This window comes from Indicator indicator, chromosome 1, assembly GCF_027791375.1.
Source record: "Indicator indicator isolate 239-I01 chromosome 1, UM_Iind_1.1, whole genome shotgun sequence".
NCBI lineage: Eukaryota > Metazoa > Chordata > Aves > Piciformes > Indicatoridae > Indicator > Indicator indicator.
In genome coordinates, this window is record NC_072010.1 from 30600365 (window position 1) to 30620258 (window position 19894).

General features: G+C 37.9%; 1 protein-coding gene across 1 annotated transcript in view; it reads right to left on the bottom strand.

Moving 5' to 3' along the window:
* FNDC3A (fibronectin type III domain containing 3A) overlaps positions 1-19347 on the bottom strand; it is a 107955-nt gene extending 88608 nt beyond the window's left edge. Inside the window, exon 1 of the mRNA XM_054383360.1 lies at positions 19246-19347. Within this exon, the coding sequence (XP_054239335.1) occupies positions 19246-19347 (102 nt within the window). The remainder of the gene's footprint in view (positions 1-19245) is intronic.
* Positions 19348-19894: the final 547 nt, after the last annotated feature.

Consider the following 19894-nt stretch of genomic DNA (forward strand, 5'->3'; position numbering starts at 1 on the left):
AAAGGTATTTAATTTATTCTTCAAGGGATATTTTAGAATACTTTTATAGTAGCTTAATTAAATAGGCATGGATTATAAAGGTTTCTTCTTAGCACAACATTAAAAGTAAAATCCACCCCACAAACACAAAACGGCTTTGCAAAGAGGAATAGCTTTCCTCAAACCTCCTTAGCATGGAATAGGTTTTTTTTTCCTGATTTAAAAACATTTACTTCACTGTTCATCCACTCTCAGTTTAAGATATACACCCAGATTGGCAAAGATCAGCTTCCTAACAAAGCTGAAACATCCCACATGTCAGAAAACTCAGTATGTTTTTCCTGAAATTGCTTTTTAAACTCAGGCAGTTGCCTACACCAAATAAAAGCATAAGAAATGTCCTTGTGGTCTGGGTTAGCAGCACAGGTCAGCAGTCCATCTAACCCAGTACTTTGTCTCTAATACATCAATTCAGATGCTCTTTAAGGGGAGCAAGAGAGCCAGGCCCATTTCTGCATTCCATCTCTGTTATTGTCCATAACTTTGACTAAACTGAGTTCACTTACACTTTGAATTGCCTCCACAACCTCCTATGGCATCAACTTCCTGAAGTGCATGTTTTAGACATTTTAAAACCATCTCCTACTAGTTAAATGTTTCCTAGTTTCTGTGATATGGCATTTGCCAAGTAACAGTTCTGTGTAAATTTCATCCACCTTGGCAATTTTCCCCTACTTGTCCCCACTCTCTGCGAACTGAGGGTTCCTAATGTTTCTAATTTCTCCTAGACCTGCTTCATCCCCTCGACCATGTCAGTGGTACCTACACCCACATCTGTATTAGCAAAGCAAGCAGCACGCAGGAACATTCCCAGCTGCTGGAACAGTCACCTGCAACGATGAGATATGTTACAGCAGTCCTGAGTACAACATGGGCCGATGCCAAGGAGCAATCTTCTCCCAGACAACACTAGAAACTAATCCCGAGACCAGGCAGTCAGATGCTTTCTCGAGGAAAAGATAGTTTATTAGAAGTGACTTTTTTCACGACACTTAGCCTCAGTCTCCAGGAACATCCCTGAGCACACTTAAATGACTAATACATAAACAATTCCCAACAGCAGCCTGACGAATCATTACACTGTTCTGCCTTTCCGAAGGGCTAGTTAAGGGAACCTCTTAATTAGCTTTGAAAAATCTATTGTTTACTTTAAATCACAATTTGAGGTGGTCTTATACAATAAACACACTCTTCGAACATCATTTTATTTTAGAAGTATTTTATATTATTTCTTTCCCCAAAGAATTCCTAATTAATATATAATTTTATTGTAGCTCAACCAGTATAATTGCCTCACACAGACATGCAACATTAACTTGGACATACTACTATCAACAGATACAGTGGTAATAATTCAAACCTCAAGATCTTATATGATTTATCTTTACTACATTAGTGTGAGTAGGATGAGAAAGTATTCTGATTTAGCATCTAAAGAATCTAAGGCAGTGCAAACATTCAGAATGGAGACTGCTCAAGGTTTTTTACTTTTATTCATCAAACTCTTCACTATCTGCAAAAGAAACTACAGAATGTTTCTGAGGACTGAACCAGGAAAAGATGTGAATGTTTTTTCAAGTCCTTTGCTTATTTCCAAACGCTGAATAAATGCTTTGATAAAAATGACTTGAGTCAGGAAAAAATATTATAAGATTACGAATAGAATCAACAAAAAGGTAGAAGGGAGATCTGTGAAATGCAGAGCTGCAGGCAGCCTGAATCAGAAATAAGGGCTCCAGAATAAGGGAAGACTTCGGGTTAAGTGTTAGCACTTATCTCCAGAAAGGTCTAAAAGTAACTTCTATCAGCAAGAAGCAGAAGCTGCAGAAGCCAAAATAAGATTCTTAGAGGTATTTTGCTCCACTACTATAGTCACAGCAATATCTTTTAAAAGCAGAATAGCAACAATACAAAACATAGGTGATTTATATCTTATTAATCGTTTTCTTTAGGGATACAGAATACTTTCATAAGCAGCATAACATTTTGCTTGTGCCAGACAAATACGCAGATTAAGACATTTCTTCATTGGAGCACAGTGAGAGCGAGAATGAAATTTAAAATAAAGAGGTAGGCAATCCTGCTTTGAATATGTTTGTTTGTACGCTCAGGCCAAAAAGCCCATTAACTTCACTGAAATAACTAAAACCAACCCTTCATTCTGTTGATAAGCTACACCCTTCTATAAGCATCTCTACTTGCATGTTCATTCTTCTAAAAGAGGTAGTGATGTATCAGCAGATGGCCACATTTCAAGGCAAAAGGGATTTTATTTGAAAAAGACAAACATAAGCAAATTATTATTGCTAATATACCATATATACAGAGATACAACTTTTAATTTATTGTTTAGGTTCTAGGAGTTCAAATTTAGTCTTAAGTTAAAAAACCCAAGCAACAAGTTATTGTGTCTAAAAGTACGTTAGATGACCTTTCACAAAAGCACATAACACATCCATAATTAAGAGAGTTGCTACCTTTCTCCTCCACCCTGCTCTATAAAGTTATGAAGATTAAATTTGAATAAGGCTTATAGAAGAGAGTCTAAGGATAGCCTTAAGTATCATACATCTTACAGTCCAAACAATACCACAGGAGTGACTGAAAGACAAATTTCTAACTCTTCTAAGCCAGCATTAAGTATCAGGAGACTCAATTCAGATACAGCAAAGTTTTGTTTACAAGTTTGGTATTCACATCCACATTTTAAAATCTTTTGTAGTAGGTAACAAATTGTGTTGCCCAAATAAATGCCTTTATACCTAAAAGCTTCTCTGTGGGTAGAATTTATTACCTACTGAATATACAATATAATTTAAAAATACTTATCTGTGGCTTTACTTCTAGCCAGCAAAGTCTTAGAGTTACTCGAATGCGAGAGAAATATATTTGTGTTCACATTAAAGAAATATCTATAGACATTAAGATACTTTCAGGAGAGGGAGTGCTCAATCTCAGACACATCCTTCAGTGTCAAGGGCTATCAGTCTTCTGAAGGGGAAATAAAAAAATATTTTTTTTTTAATCCTGACTGAGGCTAAAGAAACTAAAATACATTAAATACGTTGTGTCATGTGTGAAGTCGCAGGATAAGCCCATGTGAGAACTGGCACTCTGTTCTCTGCCACAAAGCCAAGAAAACTGAAGGAATCTGATTGAATTTCAGTGTAAAAGGATATTTGGAATCCTTCCCTCTCCCCAGACATTCCCCTCCTCCCACTGAAGGAGAGAGGAACTGGTCACTTGATATCTTCCTCTAAAAGAAGACTGTTATGCTTTGTGAATTTACATATTTTTCCAGAATAAGTGAGAACTGGCACAAATTTTCCAACCAGTTAAAAGCCTCTGAATGTACATAACAAGAATGCTAACAGATCTACTACTAAATATAACAACAAAACCTGCAGCCCCTTAGCAGCAAAGCCAATTTGTAGTCTGGCATATCTATTAAAAATACTGGAAAATGTGAGGAAGTAAGAAAGAAAGGAAAAAGCGTAGGGGAAAAGCTAAGTCATGCTACATTAATTTTCTCTATTGCTAAAATCATATAGAAATTGAAGAAGTAAGAGTATGTTATAGTACAACTGTGGTTAAAACATACTGAAATGAAATAATGTATTAAGAGACTGCTCATATACAAATAGTACAGAATGGAGCAAACCAGTACTACTGAAAAGCAGAGTTACGGTGTGCTGCTTTTGTTTTGTTTTGTTTTTTTTCTCCTCATTCTGAAGTGGTTTTGGGACATGCATATGTTTTTTGGGGTTGTAGTGTGTTTTGCTTTTTACCTCCAAACAAACTTCCTAGAAACCAAGAAGGTAGAGTGTTCCACAATGCTGGACCTCTGAAACCACGATTAAGGAGAATCAAATCACAATCCATTTCTATTTTATGCAGAAACAATATTATTTTCTGAGATGTTTTACTACGAAAGAGACAGGAGCTTCAGGGTTGGGACTAGGGGTTTTGTTTGCTTGTTTTCTTAGTAATCTGAAAACATCTATATTTAGCATTATATGGTTATAGGTGCTGTTTTAGTAACAAATGATTGACAGCAAAAATCACAAATAATGGAAAGACTCTAACAAAATCGTATTTCTAAATGCACCAGTGTCAACATAAGATAAGACAGCAGTGGTTTGTCTAAAAATACTGCAACTAAAATCAGCTAAGCAGTACTGATAAGTATTTTTACCTAAAAGAACACATGTAAATTCATTTTTTAACATTGTATAAATTCAGAAAAATACTGTAGCTAATGCTCTTGGTCATTCTGACTTCAAAAAAAAATTTAAAACATTCAACTAAAGCTATTAAGAGGGCAGTACAGCCAAGACCTCTGTAAGACACACACTGTATCTTTAACAGCCTGTCTGCAACGATTAAAAACCAGTGTGCTTCTGGAAAAGGGTGAATACAATACAACACAACTTCCAGGCAGAGCCACATTTATGCTCTGTCATTAGGGCACATATTCAGAACAGTTACAGTTTCCTGCACTAATAGCTCCAATCAAGATGGTAATTAGTGACATGCTTTATTTTGTAACGATTTCAAAAGCCTTAGCACTTCAACTTACTGTTGCTCGCATCCTTTTATTTCTCTCATTCAACTGGTGCTACCACAGTGACAAAGGATGAAGGAAGATTCAACAGTCACCACTCCGGCTGCTCCAATCTGTTCCATTCACTTAATACTGAGGTAATCTTCGGTGATGTGTTGAGCACTGCCTCCCGTCCCCCCCTTCTTTTAGTAGGCCACTTTAACCTAAACCCCACGCCAGAGTATCTCCCTTTACCTTCCTCTATAGCTGTGCATCCACGAAGCATGTGGAGGCAGGATGTGAAAGGTAGGATCAATTAACAATATAGTCAGCAATACCTACCTCAAGCCTTCCTTCCTATCAAATTAGCCAACGTACAGTGAGCTTCCTGCTGTACACGAATGTATCATGTCACCATAGCAACTAAATCAACAAATAGCTGCTGCAGCATCTGCTTCTGGATCATCTAACGTCAGTCAACAGAAGGTTCGGGTTTAAGAGAACAAAGCTTCCAAATATATGCCATTTTATAACTGTATTTTTAAATTTAGCGTCCTGATTCCCAGACAGGATATACTAGCTTCGAATAAACCAACTTCAGACCTTATAGTTGAATCTATGATGCAGCTCATGAATTCGGTTTGCAAATAAGCCAGAAAAGGGGGGGGAGGGGGAAAGGTGGAGAGGGAAGGAGATAGAAACCACTTTATAAGAGAATAAAAAGGTACAGTAAAGAAATAATCAACTGATTCTATAGCACTTTCTTAAATACTGTGCATTTATTAAGAGGCATGAAAAGACAGAAGTGTGTTTCCCAATTTCGCTTTATAACTTACATATATCTCTGCCAAACATAATACTAATAACCAGAAATACCTTTTATTGCATATTACTATTACTGGGTTAGGAACTGGCTGGAGGGCCGAGCCCAGAGAGTGGTGGTGAATGGTGCCACATCCAGCTGGCAGCCTGTCACTAGTGGTGTCCCCCAGGGATCAGTGCTGGGCCCCATCCTGTTCAATATCTTTATTGATGATCTGGATGAGGGGATTGAGTCCGTCATCAGTAAATTTGCAGATGACACCAAGCTGGGAGCAGGTGTTGATCTGTTAGAAGGTAGAAGGGCTCTGCAGAGGGACCTTGACAGGCTGGACAGATGGGCAGAGTCCAACAGCATGAGATTCAACAAGTCCAAGTGCCGGGTGCTGCACTTCGGCCACAACAACCCCATGCAGAGCTACAGGCTGGGGTCAGAGTGGCTGGAGAGCAGCCAGGTGGAAAGGGACCTGGGGGTACTGGTTGACAGCCACCTGAACATGAGCCAGCAGTGTGCCCAGGTGGCCAAGAGAGCCAATGGCATCCTGGCCTGCATCAGGCATAGTTTGGCCAGCAGGAGCAGGGAGGTCATTGTACCCCTGTACACAGCACTGGTTAGGCCACACCTTGAGTACTGTGTCCAGTTCTGGGCCCCTCAGTTTAGGAAAGATGTTGAATTGCTGGAGCATGTCCAGAGAAGGGCAACGAGGCTGGTGAGAGGCCTTGAGCACAAGCCCTATGAGGAGAGGCTGAGGGAGCTGGGACTGTTTAGCCTGGAGAAGAGAAGGCTCAGGGGAGACCTCATTGCTGTCTACAACTACCTGAAGGGAGGTTGTAGCCAGGAGGGGGTTGGTCTCTTCTCCCAGGCAACCAGCACCAGAACAAGAGGACACAGTCTCAAGTGCTGCGCCAGGGGAGGTTTAGGCTGGAGGTGAGGAGAAAGTTCTTCACAGAGAGAGTGGTTGGCCATTGGAATGGGCTGCCCAGGGAGGTGGTGGAGTCACCATCCCTGGAGGTGTTCAAGAGGGGATTGGACGTGGCACTTGGTGCCATGGTTTAGATAGGCATGAGGTGTAGGGTGACAGGTTGGACTCGATGATCCTTGAGGTCTCTTCCAACCTTCTTGATTCTATTCTATTCTATTTAGGACATTCCAGATGGCTAACAAAGATGGTTTCCCTCTATCAGTCTGCACTTAAAAGATGAACCAAAAACACAGTATCATAAAACAGTTTGGGTTGGAAGGGATCTTAAAGATCATTTAGTTCCAATTCTTCCACTAGACCAAGTTACTCAAAGCCTCATCTCACCTGGCCCTGGACACCTCCAGGGTGGGGGCATCCACGACATCTCTGGGCAACGTGTTCCAGTGTCTCACTACCCACACTGTAAAGAATTTCTTCCTAGTATCTAGTCTAGATCCACCCTCCTCAAGCTTCAATCCATTCCCTCTCATCCCATCACTATAAGCCCTTGTAAAAAGTCCCTTCCTGGCTTTCTTGTATGCCCTTTTCCAGCTACTGGAAGGCTACTATAAGGTCTCCCTGAAGTTTTAGTTTCTCTGGGCTGAACAGCCCCAACTCTTGTAGTATGTCCCCATAGAGGAGGTGCTCCAGCCCTCTGGCCATCTTTGGGGTCCTCCTCTTGACCCACTCTGGCAGTTCGATGGCCTTCTTTTGCTGGGGGCACCAGAACTGGACACAGTCCTCCTGGTGGGGTCTCTAAAGAGCAGAACAGAGCAGAGGAATCATCTCCCTCATCCTGCTGGTCACACATCCAACAATCTCATGTTTGCGGTCTTTAATCCCAATGATACCATACTCTCACCTGCAGAAAAAAAACCCTACATAGGGCAAAACATGCATCCTTTCCTTCTTTTGAGAAATTACTTCAAATACCACATAGGCAGCACTCTGGTTTATGTCCTAAGACACAGGTAGACAAGATATATGAAAGTGCTTTGTATTGACTTAGTATCTGGAATGCAACCATATGAGATTACTGAATAAATATTGCCCAAGGAATAAAAAAAAAAATAAAAAAAAATTACTTAACAGTAATGCTTTTAGCCTTTGAAGACAAGTGTACATACAGATACTTTTATGTAAATGGACTCAAGCCTACAACTTAAATGTAACAACAAAAAAATAAGTAACTTTCTGCTGTTTTAACTTCAAGTCCGATTCCTCATATTTGATCAGCATGAAATTTTTTACCAAGTAAAAGCTTTTGAGGCACAAGGTATCAGTTAGTCATATACAGTATTATTTTATTACTAAAATATTTACTTCTAGTTCTCCAAGTGGCTGGGTTTCTACCTATGTGCCTGTGACACAATGAAAATCATTGTATTTAGGTTGGCTCCACAGTATGGTCTAGTGAATGAGGAAAACTGGATACAGACCCAAGATACAAACTCTGTTGTGGCTCTGATGTGAACTTACTGTGATTTTTGTCTTTGCCACCTTACCTATGGCAGTGTTTCCCTGTTTGTAGGGCTAGTGCAATAGCATTTGTATGTTCCTAGTATTACTAATCAAAGAACACTGCAAGACTTGAGTGTTGTTACTCATTAGGAGCACAGAAACTGCTGTGCTCCTGATGTGAATTTTGTCTGTGGTTCAGCTAAGGTGATGTCAGTTACAAACATGGCACAAGTAATTTTCCCATTGATTTTTCTATTCAAAATTTGCTGTTCATATCATAATGATGCTTATGAAGCTATGAACTACTGTTTTCCACAATCAAATCCCCTAACGCTTAGAAAATGAATTAAATGGAAAAATGTAGAAGACCTGTGTAACAGGTTATTAAAGACAGCATAAGATTACTAAATAGGAACAGCTGATGAAACAGTAATAAAATCTAAATTAAAACAGTGTCTCAAATATTTGCCAGTTTAAAACAATTTAAGAATTTCTTGTTTGTAAGGAGTGGTACTTCCAACTAATTCTTTCTTAAAGTTATCTTTCATAAGACTTTTCTATCTCAATCTTCTTTTAGACTTCCTAAAGACCTTCTCTCTCCCCATTTATGTTGGCTAGTAGCTAATAAAGAGTTCTGAAAACTTTAGGTTGAGCTTTATATCCTACCGTATCACATTGACTCAACAGCAGATTAAGCATACCACATTTATGTGGTATTTATAAATGAAAATAACTTTTTGCCTTAGTTATATTCTGTTCTTAGTGTGAATTACAGGCTGCTCATCATTATTTTTAAGTTTCCTACAGAAACTTTGCCCAAGTAACATCATGCAATGCTCTTAACAATAAAGTTCTAAAAATAATTGATTTTCCACCAAATTTATTTAAACAAATTCCAATTTACAGGTTTCCCACAACTACAGAATCCTCTACACCCTAGCATCTGCTTATAAGGACTGGTAATCTTAAAAGGATCCAACTGCTTCATATACTGAGATTAACATTTTCCTAATGAAGAACAGGAAAGATCGAAGTGGTAACAGCCATTAACAGATCTTGGGTTTCAGGATTAGGGAGGAAATGAATCCAGAATTAAGTAATGTTACGTAATACGTTGCAGTAACAATTTACATGTTTGGGACTTTAAGAAAACAAACACAATCCAAACTACTTCATTCTACACACATAGTAGTAGAATGTCCTGAAGACAGAGAGCAGAAGCAGCTATTTTTCAGTGACATGCTCCTAAGGATTATGTATTTTCAGAGGAAGGAACAAGTAACTCTGCATCATTTTTCTAAAAGGCGGCTGACAGTCAATATCAGCAAATATTTCATCTCTAACCACTGCTACAAGACACTGTCAGCCCCACTGAATGCAGTAAGATGACAGAATATCCCTAGAAGCAACTGGAAACAGGGAGGCTGCAAAGATGCCTAGGCTGGTCAATGGCACTGACATTGAAAATTTACAATTTCAGTAAACTTTCATCATTTTTTGTAGAAAGGCATGTTGGAAAGATGTGAGAATTGGTGATTTATTTTAATCTAACAAATAAATTTGTTTTATTTATGAAAATGCTTTTTAAGATTCTTCCTGTATTCATGTTTCCCCCCACTTCATGTGAAAGGTGATCAGCGAAAAGCTGATCACTGGGGGTGGGAAAGATGGTTTGTAGCCTTATCTTATAAAATCCTTGTTTTCTGAGAAGAACCAGTGAAAAACAAACATTAAAATCTGCATCTAATGTCACATATAAATGTTCAAGACTTGTTAGTGGCCAAGTTTAACGGCATCAGTGTACCATAATGTGACTGTCTCATTGTTTATTATCAAAAAATACCTACAATTTTGATCTACTTGTTTCTGCATTCTTCATTCTTGCAGCTGGGCTAAGGAGAGTTTTTTCAGTTTCATTTACAGCAAATCCAATCTGTTCCATTAGCACTGACACAATCTGTGGTTAGCAGATCGTGCATAGAAAATTTGCTACTTAAAATAATCCCACTATTGTATCTTTAATTCAGTAAAAGTATAAACATAAGGGGAACAGAAGTGTTTTTTAAAAGATGGATAATACAACATACAAATATTTGTGCTTCAATGTTTTAAGCTAATCCTTATTTACTGGGAATTAGAAGGAAGGAGTTTTAGGGGCCATCACTGAACTCTGGAACTTTCTAAGACATCTGACTGGTCCTGGCCAGTGGTTAGACACATCAAGCTCTATAAATAAAAACTGGAAGACTTTCCTCACATTACTCTCATTTCATAATTATTGTTTGAAGTCCACAGGGCTTCAGCTTTATAATGCTAAGCAAAACTGGATGAAATCCAGAGCTCATGATGCACAGCAAGTTGGTAGTAAGCAAGCTCTCGACTAATACTTAGCAGGGGCTAGTCCCTTCAGCAGACACTTTCCCTGATCAGTCTGTGTATTTGTGACAGTGAAACAAAATCAGAGAATAAGCTTTCATTCAAGTTCTATCTAGATGCACTGAAATGCAGAAAGTAGCCAACTTAATTTTGGAAAACTAAGAAATTTATCAAAGATTGTTTAAATGGAAAATTAAAAGTAAGAAACTCAAACTATCAGTTGCTTAAGATGCTACTAAATGTACAGAGAATAAAAAAAAATATAATTAATAAATAAATCTAGAAGTGCTGTAAAGCAATACGTGTGGTATTGTTCAAAGAAAGCCAGGCACTTGGATCTGATTCATGAATCTTAGATATTGTATTTAAAGTAAGTAAATAAAACAAATCTCTTCTTCCTGTAATTATTCTGTCTTCTCTATAACACTTGTGGAATCAAAACGCTCTTGCAATTATTTCAATTAAGCATCAAAATTGAATACATTTTTCAGCTGTACTTCAACTGTACGTACTTTGCAATTCCTGCACTTTGAATTTGGGCTGTACTAGCAGTTGCCACAAAGTGCTGTATGTCAAATAGGCAATATTTGGTGTTCCCCCATGCAAAAACAAGGTACATCTGAGGACTGCCTGGTTCCAGGCTCTCTGAATCTGTTGTGAAGGTCTCATTGCTGAAAAGAGGGGAAGAATTAGTTTGCTGGTTAGCTCTAATTTGAAACAAGCTGAACAGTTGTGCCATTAAGTGTTTGTCTAGGATAATCTCTCCATATGATACCTGATGATAAATAAAACAAGGAATCTTACAAACATTATGAAAGCTATCCAATATGAACAAAGTGAGGTGGACAGTTAACAGATTTCCCAATAATGACAAAAGTCTATGGGATTTTACTAAAAATAATTTTTTTGTCAGTAATACCTGGATAGGTCTGAAAATGTTTGCAGCTAGTTGGGCATTTACCAAGACACAATGTCCAACATTACAAAGCAGTCATGATCCACCTTCGGCCTACCAGCTGACTACATTATTTCACGAAGGTCATAAAGCTACAATTTATTCCTTCTCTGCAGGCTGAGGCAGAGTCCTTTCACCCTTGTCCTAATTTCCTTTATCCTTCTAAGTATAAAAAAAAAAAAAGGACCTGTCAAGCAAGAGAGATGCTTTACTTCTCTCCCTACAATCAACAAGTGCCATGAGCAAATAGGTGACTGGTGGAGATCTCTACCAAGCATGCAGCAGCTAAGCTCACTCAGGCTGTGCAATATCCTGCAATTTATGTAGTTGCTTCAAGGGCTGAAGTGCTGGTGGAAGATAAAGGTACCACCATGTCCTCTTTTAAAGAGCCCTGCTGAACAACTCAAATCAGAAATTGTAATAAATATCCTTTAAAACCAATCTCCTTCTTGCAATGCAGCAGTAACAATTAAGAAAAGGAAAATAAGCAAGGTGAAACAGAATTTGCACGTTCAGTTTCTGAAGAGTTTAGAAGATTAAAAAAAAAACATAAGCATCATTGTTTTAGAAAGTATATGAACTAGAAGGGAATTTTACATTTCCCAATTTTGCTTCTGACAAGATTCTTGTTTGGTGATATAAGAAGTTAAAAGCTCATGTATGTAAACAGTAAGGATGAATTTGTAGGTCTTGGGCTCTGACATGCAGGTCCTGGCTTATTGAGTATTGTATCCCACAACACAGAAAGGGGAAGATAATGGGACCTATGAACATGCCTGAATTCAGGACACTGGACATAACTGTACCCTTCCAAACCTCACTGACAGAGAGGCATGCAGGTTCAGGAACTGGGTCCATTTGCAGCAGGCTGCAGAGGAACTGGGCTACCTCAAAGCTTATAGCTCCAGGCAACTGATCCCTTCTTACCTCGTAATAAATTGTAACAAACAAACAAAAAACAAAACCACAGTATAGATTCTTAGTCACCTTCTTCAAACATGAAAGAGATCATCTTCCAGATGTCCTTATTTCTCTCCATTGACTATGACTAATTGATCTTAAATCTGATTTTCACATGTCATCCAATTCTCGCAAATGTCAGTTTCTGAAGAGATTTGTTCAACAGAGGAAATCTTGACTCAAGTACCTTGGGAAGAATCTACTGTATCAGACACCAAAATTAATCTAGGATTCATACCACACAACATAAAAAGATTGCTCAGAGAAGTTTTATGACTACACTTTTAAACTCCATTAATTTTCATATTGCATAGGAGTAGGAAAGGCTATGAACTACACAGCCTTGACTCTTGTTTTTATATTTATTTTCACAGAGCAAAGATTAAAATAAAATATATTTGGATGCTAGGATAAACTGTGCAATAAATCTGATGTTGATTTGTGCTAACCAAAAGCAGCACAGTATTCATAACTATACACCAAAGAATTTTGAATCTTCACGTCGATTAATCTTGCTGAGTATGATGGTTTCTAGGAAATTTAAAACCAGTTTTCAATGCATCTGCAATCAAGGATTTAATTACAATGAGAAAATTCTGATGTCTAAGATGTAAAAAAAAAAAAAAAAAATTACACTTAGCTAATACAAACCTTTACTCTTCCTGACCAAAAATTAACTCAGATACAGAAAGGATCAAATAACCTTGAAGCATCAAAATTCACATCCCCACAGCTTTTTCTTTTTTGTGGCAGTATTTTTAAAAGTCATAGCCATCAACCAGTTAAAAGCTTTTACGATTTTTTGTACATGGAAGATTTTTTTTTTGTAGAATGTCCAACACAAATTTGATTATGCATTCTTCAGTGATGGTTGCTACACATAAGTACTAATCTCTTCTAGAAAAACTATATAGCTTGAAAATCAGCTTCCATAAGCTGGCACTGCAGCATTACATGCAGAAGAGTTCCAGTGGCTCCGTGAACACAGTTCTGGTCTGCTTCAGTGCTATGAATTCACTGAAGGATGGAAGAATAATTGTCAATTAAAAACTTCAAAAAATAAAAGTTAGATGTATCTGCTAAGTCAATAGAGCCAAGGGGGAAGTACAAATAATAAAAAAAAAAATCTCAAAAAAACCCAAAAAAACCCACCAGCAGTCATGCATATACTCAATACCCTATGAAATGAAAATACACATTACAGAAAGGAAAACAGCAAAACATGGAAAGCAATGAGAACAGTTTTAACGGTATAGGTTGTTAAACAATTTTTAACATGGATTTTTTTTCTCGCAGATAAAAAGATCATAAGCAGTTCTAGGCTCAATTTTCAGCAGCAAGACAAAAACAAAGCAGGCTGGAACTTGATAATGTACCATATGCTTTTCAGAAACAGAAGCTTCAGAACTAAACCGGAGGAAAATCATTTATTAACCTAGTTTACATCTTCACCATTGTATTTCTGCTGCAACTCCACACATGCAAAGAATCTGAAAACCAAAACCAGGGATTCTCAGAATTATTTAATTTCTTTTTATAGCTATCCATTACTCTGCTGACTGAAGACTTCCTCCTATGATAATGCATTAATAATAACTTAAGATCAGTGGTTTAAATATTTAAAGAATTAATTTGTTTTAGAAATACTAATTTGCAGATTTGATGCTAAATATCTCATTCAGTTCTAAGAATCTGCACTTAAAACTGACACTCAGTGTGTCTGTATATATAGACACACAAAACCACACCCCTTATTACATAAATGCATACATGGAGACACATACTACATATATGCACGCACTGTGGGGCTTCTGAAAAACCTATTAAGCATCTAAACTTCTGAATAAAGTTTGGAGAACAAGCAATCAGCTTCCAGTCTAGAAGTACTAATTTATCACTAGGCCTTGCTGAGAAATAAAGTTGACTGACAGTCAAACACTGCATGCCCCATTCCCCAGAGAAAAGGAAATGGTTAACAAGTATTTGGCTACTTAGAGAGTGCTATCTTTTAGGTAATAAAGGACACCAAGGTTACATAGGGATGCCTCACTTTGCAACTGTTAGCTTTAGTGGAAAGCTGTGGAGAGGCTCCAGAACTACAGGGTTGCGGCAATCTTGTGTCAGCAGTTTACTGTTCTGTTTTGGAACAGCACTGGGTGCTGTAGAAACTTTCCAAAACAATTTAACATCAGTCCAATCTCAGGAAAATAAAGCATGTTAAAGAAAGTAGTTTGAACTCTTGCCTCCTCATTTTCCTCTCAATGATGTATTTGCCTGCTTCCAGCAAATCAAGCACATCCTTCCTGTCCAGCCTCAGCAATAATTATAAAGCCTCACTGCAGTAGCTATCCTTGTATGAAAAACCCTCAAGCACTTGGGTTCTCATACCACATTTGCTCACTGTTACTTGGTTTCTATCAACTCCTCGGATCATCTCCGTACTTCATCCACTACCTTACTCACCAGGACATCAGAAGTGTAAGACACAACTCATGTGGAGCACAGTGATGAGAGGGTGCAAAAGCAGTACTTTGGTGCTTAACAGAGAAAGAGGAGCTAATAGGCTTGGTTGTTGCTTTTCTTTTTCACTGTTTTTGTCCTCTGTAACTAACAGTAGTCTCTTGTTTTGTGGGACACAGAACGAGGCAGTCACTCAAAGCAGCACTGAGTAGCACCCACACAGTTGAAGGCCCCTGTTTTTTTCTGCCTGAACAGAGTCCTCTAATTTTCTGGACCATTTTAAAACATGGGTGGAAACTTACAGCTTTAACCTGATCAGAGACTTCCACTAGTTGAAGGATATAACCTTTTATCTTAACACATTAAAATATTTGTACTGTTATTTCACATTTAAACTGCTATCAGACCTTCAAGTATTTGAAATAGATTACCTTGAAGATATGAACCATTCCAGAGCTGAATGCTCTGTATTCATTTAGTAACTCAGTTATTCAGTATATATGACATAACTCACAATAATTAGAATAGTTAATCCTGGTAAGATGCAAGGAGGGGGAAATTGATGTTTTACAGTTGAACAAAAACATGTTTTGGATACGCTTAACTGGTCTAACATAGGAAGTACTAACATATAAACAAAATATATTTAAATAATTTTCTAATAGGTTTTCAATGTCTTTTCAGCCAGGACTCACTAAAGTTAATATAAGAATAGCTACAGTCCAACCTACACAGTACAAAGAAAGAAGAACACCACAGACATTTATTTACACATACAAAACCACTCTGAATTTTGATTGCAGGAACATAATTTAGTTCTGTCAACACTGCAGATTGTGTTAGAGATTATGGAATCCAATACTGCAAGGCTGCTACAAAAGAAACTGAAGAAACAGGGGTTTTTATCTGAATGAAGTAGCCCCTACTGAATCTGTGTGCTTTAGCTAAGCAAATAGGGTACCAAATAGGAGACTTTTTCATCTTTTTTTTGGAAAAGAAATAAAATAAAGGTTCAGAATTACAGTATTTTGTACTTGAATTCATCACATCTCATTTGAAGGGATATACCCCTTTCACCATAAAAATCATGTGTTTACGTTTGTTTTATAAGACCCTTATAAATAATAACCTGCCTGAGGTTTCTGTGGCCAACCTTGAGAGAATAAGCAGTACCTGCAATTATATATCTGAAATATGGATAATCCAGTAAGTATTTTCTTAGTGGAGGCTTTTAAACGACCAGATGCAAAAAGGATTTCCAGTAAAGTTTCCTACCACTGAACAAATGCTTTTGCAGATTCTTCATGAGCCATGTATCAGATGCAAAGGCAGGACAGAAAATGAAAGTTACAACTTCCATTAGACATTGTGGAAGACAGAACAGTAGATAATGCTGTAGTATAACTGCTAGTTACCATGAAACAAAGTAAGTGACTTTTTTATTGATAACTGAGAACCTGCCCAATCCTTTCGGAACATTCTTCCAGATCTGTTAAAGTAAACACTAGCACTACCAGTTCCATTTCAGACTGCAGCCTTAATGAGCTGCTTTAATTTAAAAAAAATTATGAAAATAAAAATCAATATCATATATGATGTGTTTTCCCTTACAAATATTAGTGAAAAACCCTCACAAATTTGTTTCTTTGAAGAACTGTGTTGCTTGTTTTCCAGTTTCAGTCTTGTTTGCCAGCAGAAGAGACAACACTTTAATGAGTAAGAATCCCCAAAAGAACATTTAAGCTCATCTCTGACTCAACATTTTGCACCATTACACAGTAAGCTTGACAGTACAGCTTGATAGTCATAGTTTTGGGGAAGGCAGAACAAGCAGCTCAGTGTCAACTATCTTTGAAAGGTCATAGTGATTAGAAGAGGTTCCCAAGGACTGGAAGAAAGCAAATGTCACTGCAACCTTCAAAAAAAAAAAAAAAAAAGGCAAGGAAGAGGATCCAAGAAGCTACAGACCAATCAACATCATCTTCAGCTCTGAGAAGATGAGTGCACAAATCTTCCCAGAAGCCATTTCCAAACACATTAAAGATAAAAAAGGTGATTAGGAGCAGTCAGTATGGATTCACAAAGAGGAAATCATATCTGACAAATCTGGATGGCTTTCTAAAATGAAATTGCTAACTTGGTGAATTAGAGGAGAGCAATACATAGACTTTATCATGAATTTAGCAAGGCTTTTGACACTGTCTTGCATAAGGGCCTGCTGTGACAGGACAAGGCATGAGGTGGGAGATGCCCCATCCCTGGAAACATTCCAGGTCAGGCTGGAAGGGTCTGTGAGCAATCTGCTCTAGTTGTAGATGTCCCTGCTGACTGCAGGGGCTTGGACTAAATGACCTTGAAAGGTCCCTTCCAACCCAAAATACTCTATGGTTCTATGTCCTCACATAGAAACTGATAAAATAAAGACTGAATATAGACACTGCAGTAGACTGAAACCTGGCTGAATTACAAGTCTCAATTGTATTATGATCAGCAACTGAAAGTCCAGCAGGAGGCCATTCACTAGTCATCTACCTCAGTGGTTGATACTGAGGCAGATGTTCACTTCTAATGTTATCTTCTTTAAAGACCTGGATGATGGTACAGAACACACCATCAACAAATTTGCAAGTGATACAAAATTGGAAAGTGTTTTATTCATTAAATGGCTGCAATGCCATCCAAAGGGATCTTAACAAGCAAATTAAATGGGCCAGTAGGAATCTCATGAAGTTCAACACAGGGAAATGCAAAGTTCTGTACCCGAGGAAGAATAATCCCATGCACCAATACACACTGAGGGCTGACTGGCCAGAAAGTAGCTTTCCAGAAAAAAAAAATGGCAGGCAACAAATTGAATGTGAGTCAGCAAGGCATCTTCAAGTCAAAAAAAAAAGCCAACAGCATTCTGGGTTGCATCAGGAAGAACACTGCCAGGAAGTCAAGGGAGGTGTGATCCTTTCACCTACTCAGCACTGGTGAGACATCTGGAGTTTGGGCTCCAGACACAGGCTCCCAGCACAAAAAAAGAATGTACTAGGAAAGAGTCCAGCGAATGGCCACAAAGATTATGGACAGACTGGAGCACCTGATTTTATGAGAAGAGGTTGAGAGAGCCTGAACTCTTCAGCCTGGAGATGAGATATACCAAAGGAGACCTTGAAGGTAGGGAAATGACCAACACTAAGGCCAGACGCTACTTAGTGGTGCTCAGTGAGATAACAAAAGCTATGGGCACAAACTGAAAGAAACTCCACTAAAACAAGTTGGGGGGGGGGGGGGTTGTTGTGTTGTTGTTTTTTGGGTTTTTTTCTGTGAAGGTATTGGGGAAACAGACTGCCAGAGAGGCTGCAGTCCCTTATCTTTGGAGGTACACAAAAGCCAACTGGACATGGTCCTGGATGATGTGCTCTAGCTGACCCTGATTTGAGCTGGGGAAAGCTGGACTCCATCTCCAGAGGTCCCTTCTAACCTCAACGGTTCTGTAATACATCTATAAAAATTCTTACACAACAAGAGTGAAAAGAAAGAATATTCAAAATTGGGGAAAAAAAAAGAAACACTGGCAGTATGTTTAACTATGCATAGGCATCCTTTATTCTTTGAAAAGCTTTAAAATCAAACTTCTCAAGGTATAACATAAAAGGACACAATAACAGCTCCCCTCTTGCATGTTACAGACGTCAGTATTTGAAAGAAGAATTGGAAGAGAAAGCAAGTTTGGATATTTTCTGAAACATTCTGCCCATACATTTATTTAAAAAAGATTTATCAACTCTTTTTTCTGTATTTAAGCTCTCCCTACATTGTGGAGATCCCACTGCAGCCCAAACCTTATCTCATGAACTGTTGCAATCCATTCTTCATTCTCATTTGTGTAATTACTCTACAAATTAATTCCTCTTTGTGACAAATATGTCTTCTGTACAAAGATCAAATGTGGGAAGGGCAAATTATATGGCGCTTCCCTAGGTCATCAAGTTCAGTCTCTTGTTATCACAGACAGTGATCTCTCAATCTATTCAGATACTTCAAACTACTCATTTTTCTGCTCCTTTTCTCCCGCTGCAAACTGCTCTAGAACTATACTTGTCTGGGGGCCAAAATATTCATCCTAGATATGGAGAATTTCATACATTTTTGCCAATACTTCCTCCTTATTGGAGCTGATCCTTCTCAAGTTTTCTCAAATCATAATCCTTATTTTTTTCTATCAGATTGACTAGTTTTATCTAAAAAGATAAAATAAAACGAAGAAACATCCAGACAGACACTAATATACATAAGCAAGTCCTGCCATTCAAGATACTCATTTGCAAGCAAGTGTCAGCCTGGAAGCCACAGAGTTGTTAGCACATGCTGTGCCTGAGGTAGTAAGCTTTACCTTTAACAAGGTCATGTGGTAATGTAAATAATTAGTTACAAATTAAGACTCAAGCATGACTAGACAATTTGGCAGCTATGAAGATGCTCTTTCACAAGACAGGTTTTCTGCTTCATACTTCTTACAGATCTCTTCTCTGCACCATCTCTACCTTCACCTTAATCTCTAAAACACATGCATGACCAAAGCAACACAAAAATATTTCAGATGAAGGATTACTACCTTTTACAATGTCAACGACACTGCTGGAAGAAGAAAAAAAAAAAAAAGGATACTGAAGTTTCCTTACCTGCTGTGCTCCATCCCCACTAACAATAGGGGAAGTTAGAAGAGGGACTTCACTACTTATAATCGAAGTGGTATCCAGTAATGGTGGGTGTTCTGCCATCATTGATGGTACACTAATTCACAAGATCACCTGCAAAGAAAAGTTACTCAAATGGTTAAACTATATAAATTTTTCTGAATAGCTATGCTTAAAAATAGCCTTACTTAAAAGTTTAAAAAAAAATAAAATAAAAAAAATCAGGCACTCTAGAAAGTACATTTCCGCAACATTCCAGCAACGATGTAGACTTGAAGCTGTGTTTTGCCGGCCAGTGTAAGCCTTAATTGCACAGAGGGTGGTTTAGACCCCCTCTAGTGGCTGAATCTTAGAAGAAGTTACATCACAATCCTGGAGGTAACAAACACGAATGCTTTAACTTGGATTGTACACCTAGATTTTGTCTAAATTTGGAAAAAAAAATAGAAGAAAGAGGAAGTGGTTGCCTTAAAACCTGAATATACAGTGTTCTTGTTTATATCAAAGTACTAAAACCCTGAAATCTACAAAGAAGGACACCCTTTCTTTTCTCTATTTTTAACCAGCAACCCACTTTTTCTACTATTACAACGAATGAGACACTTATTTTAGAAACAACTAGTTACTAGGAAAT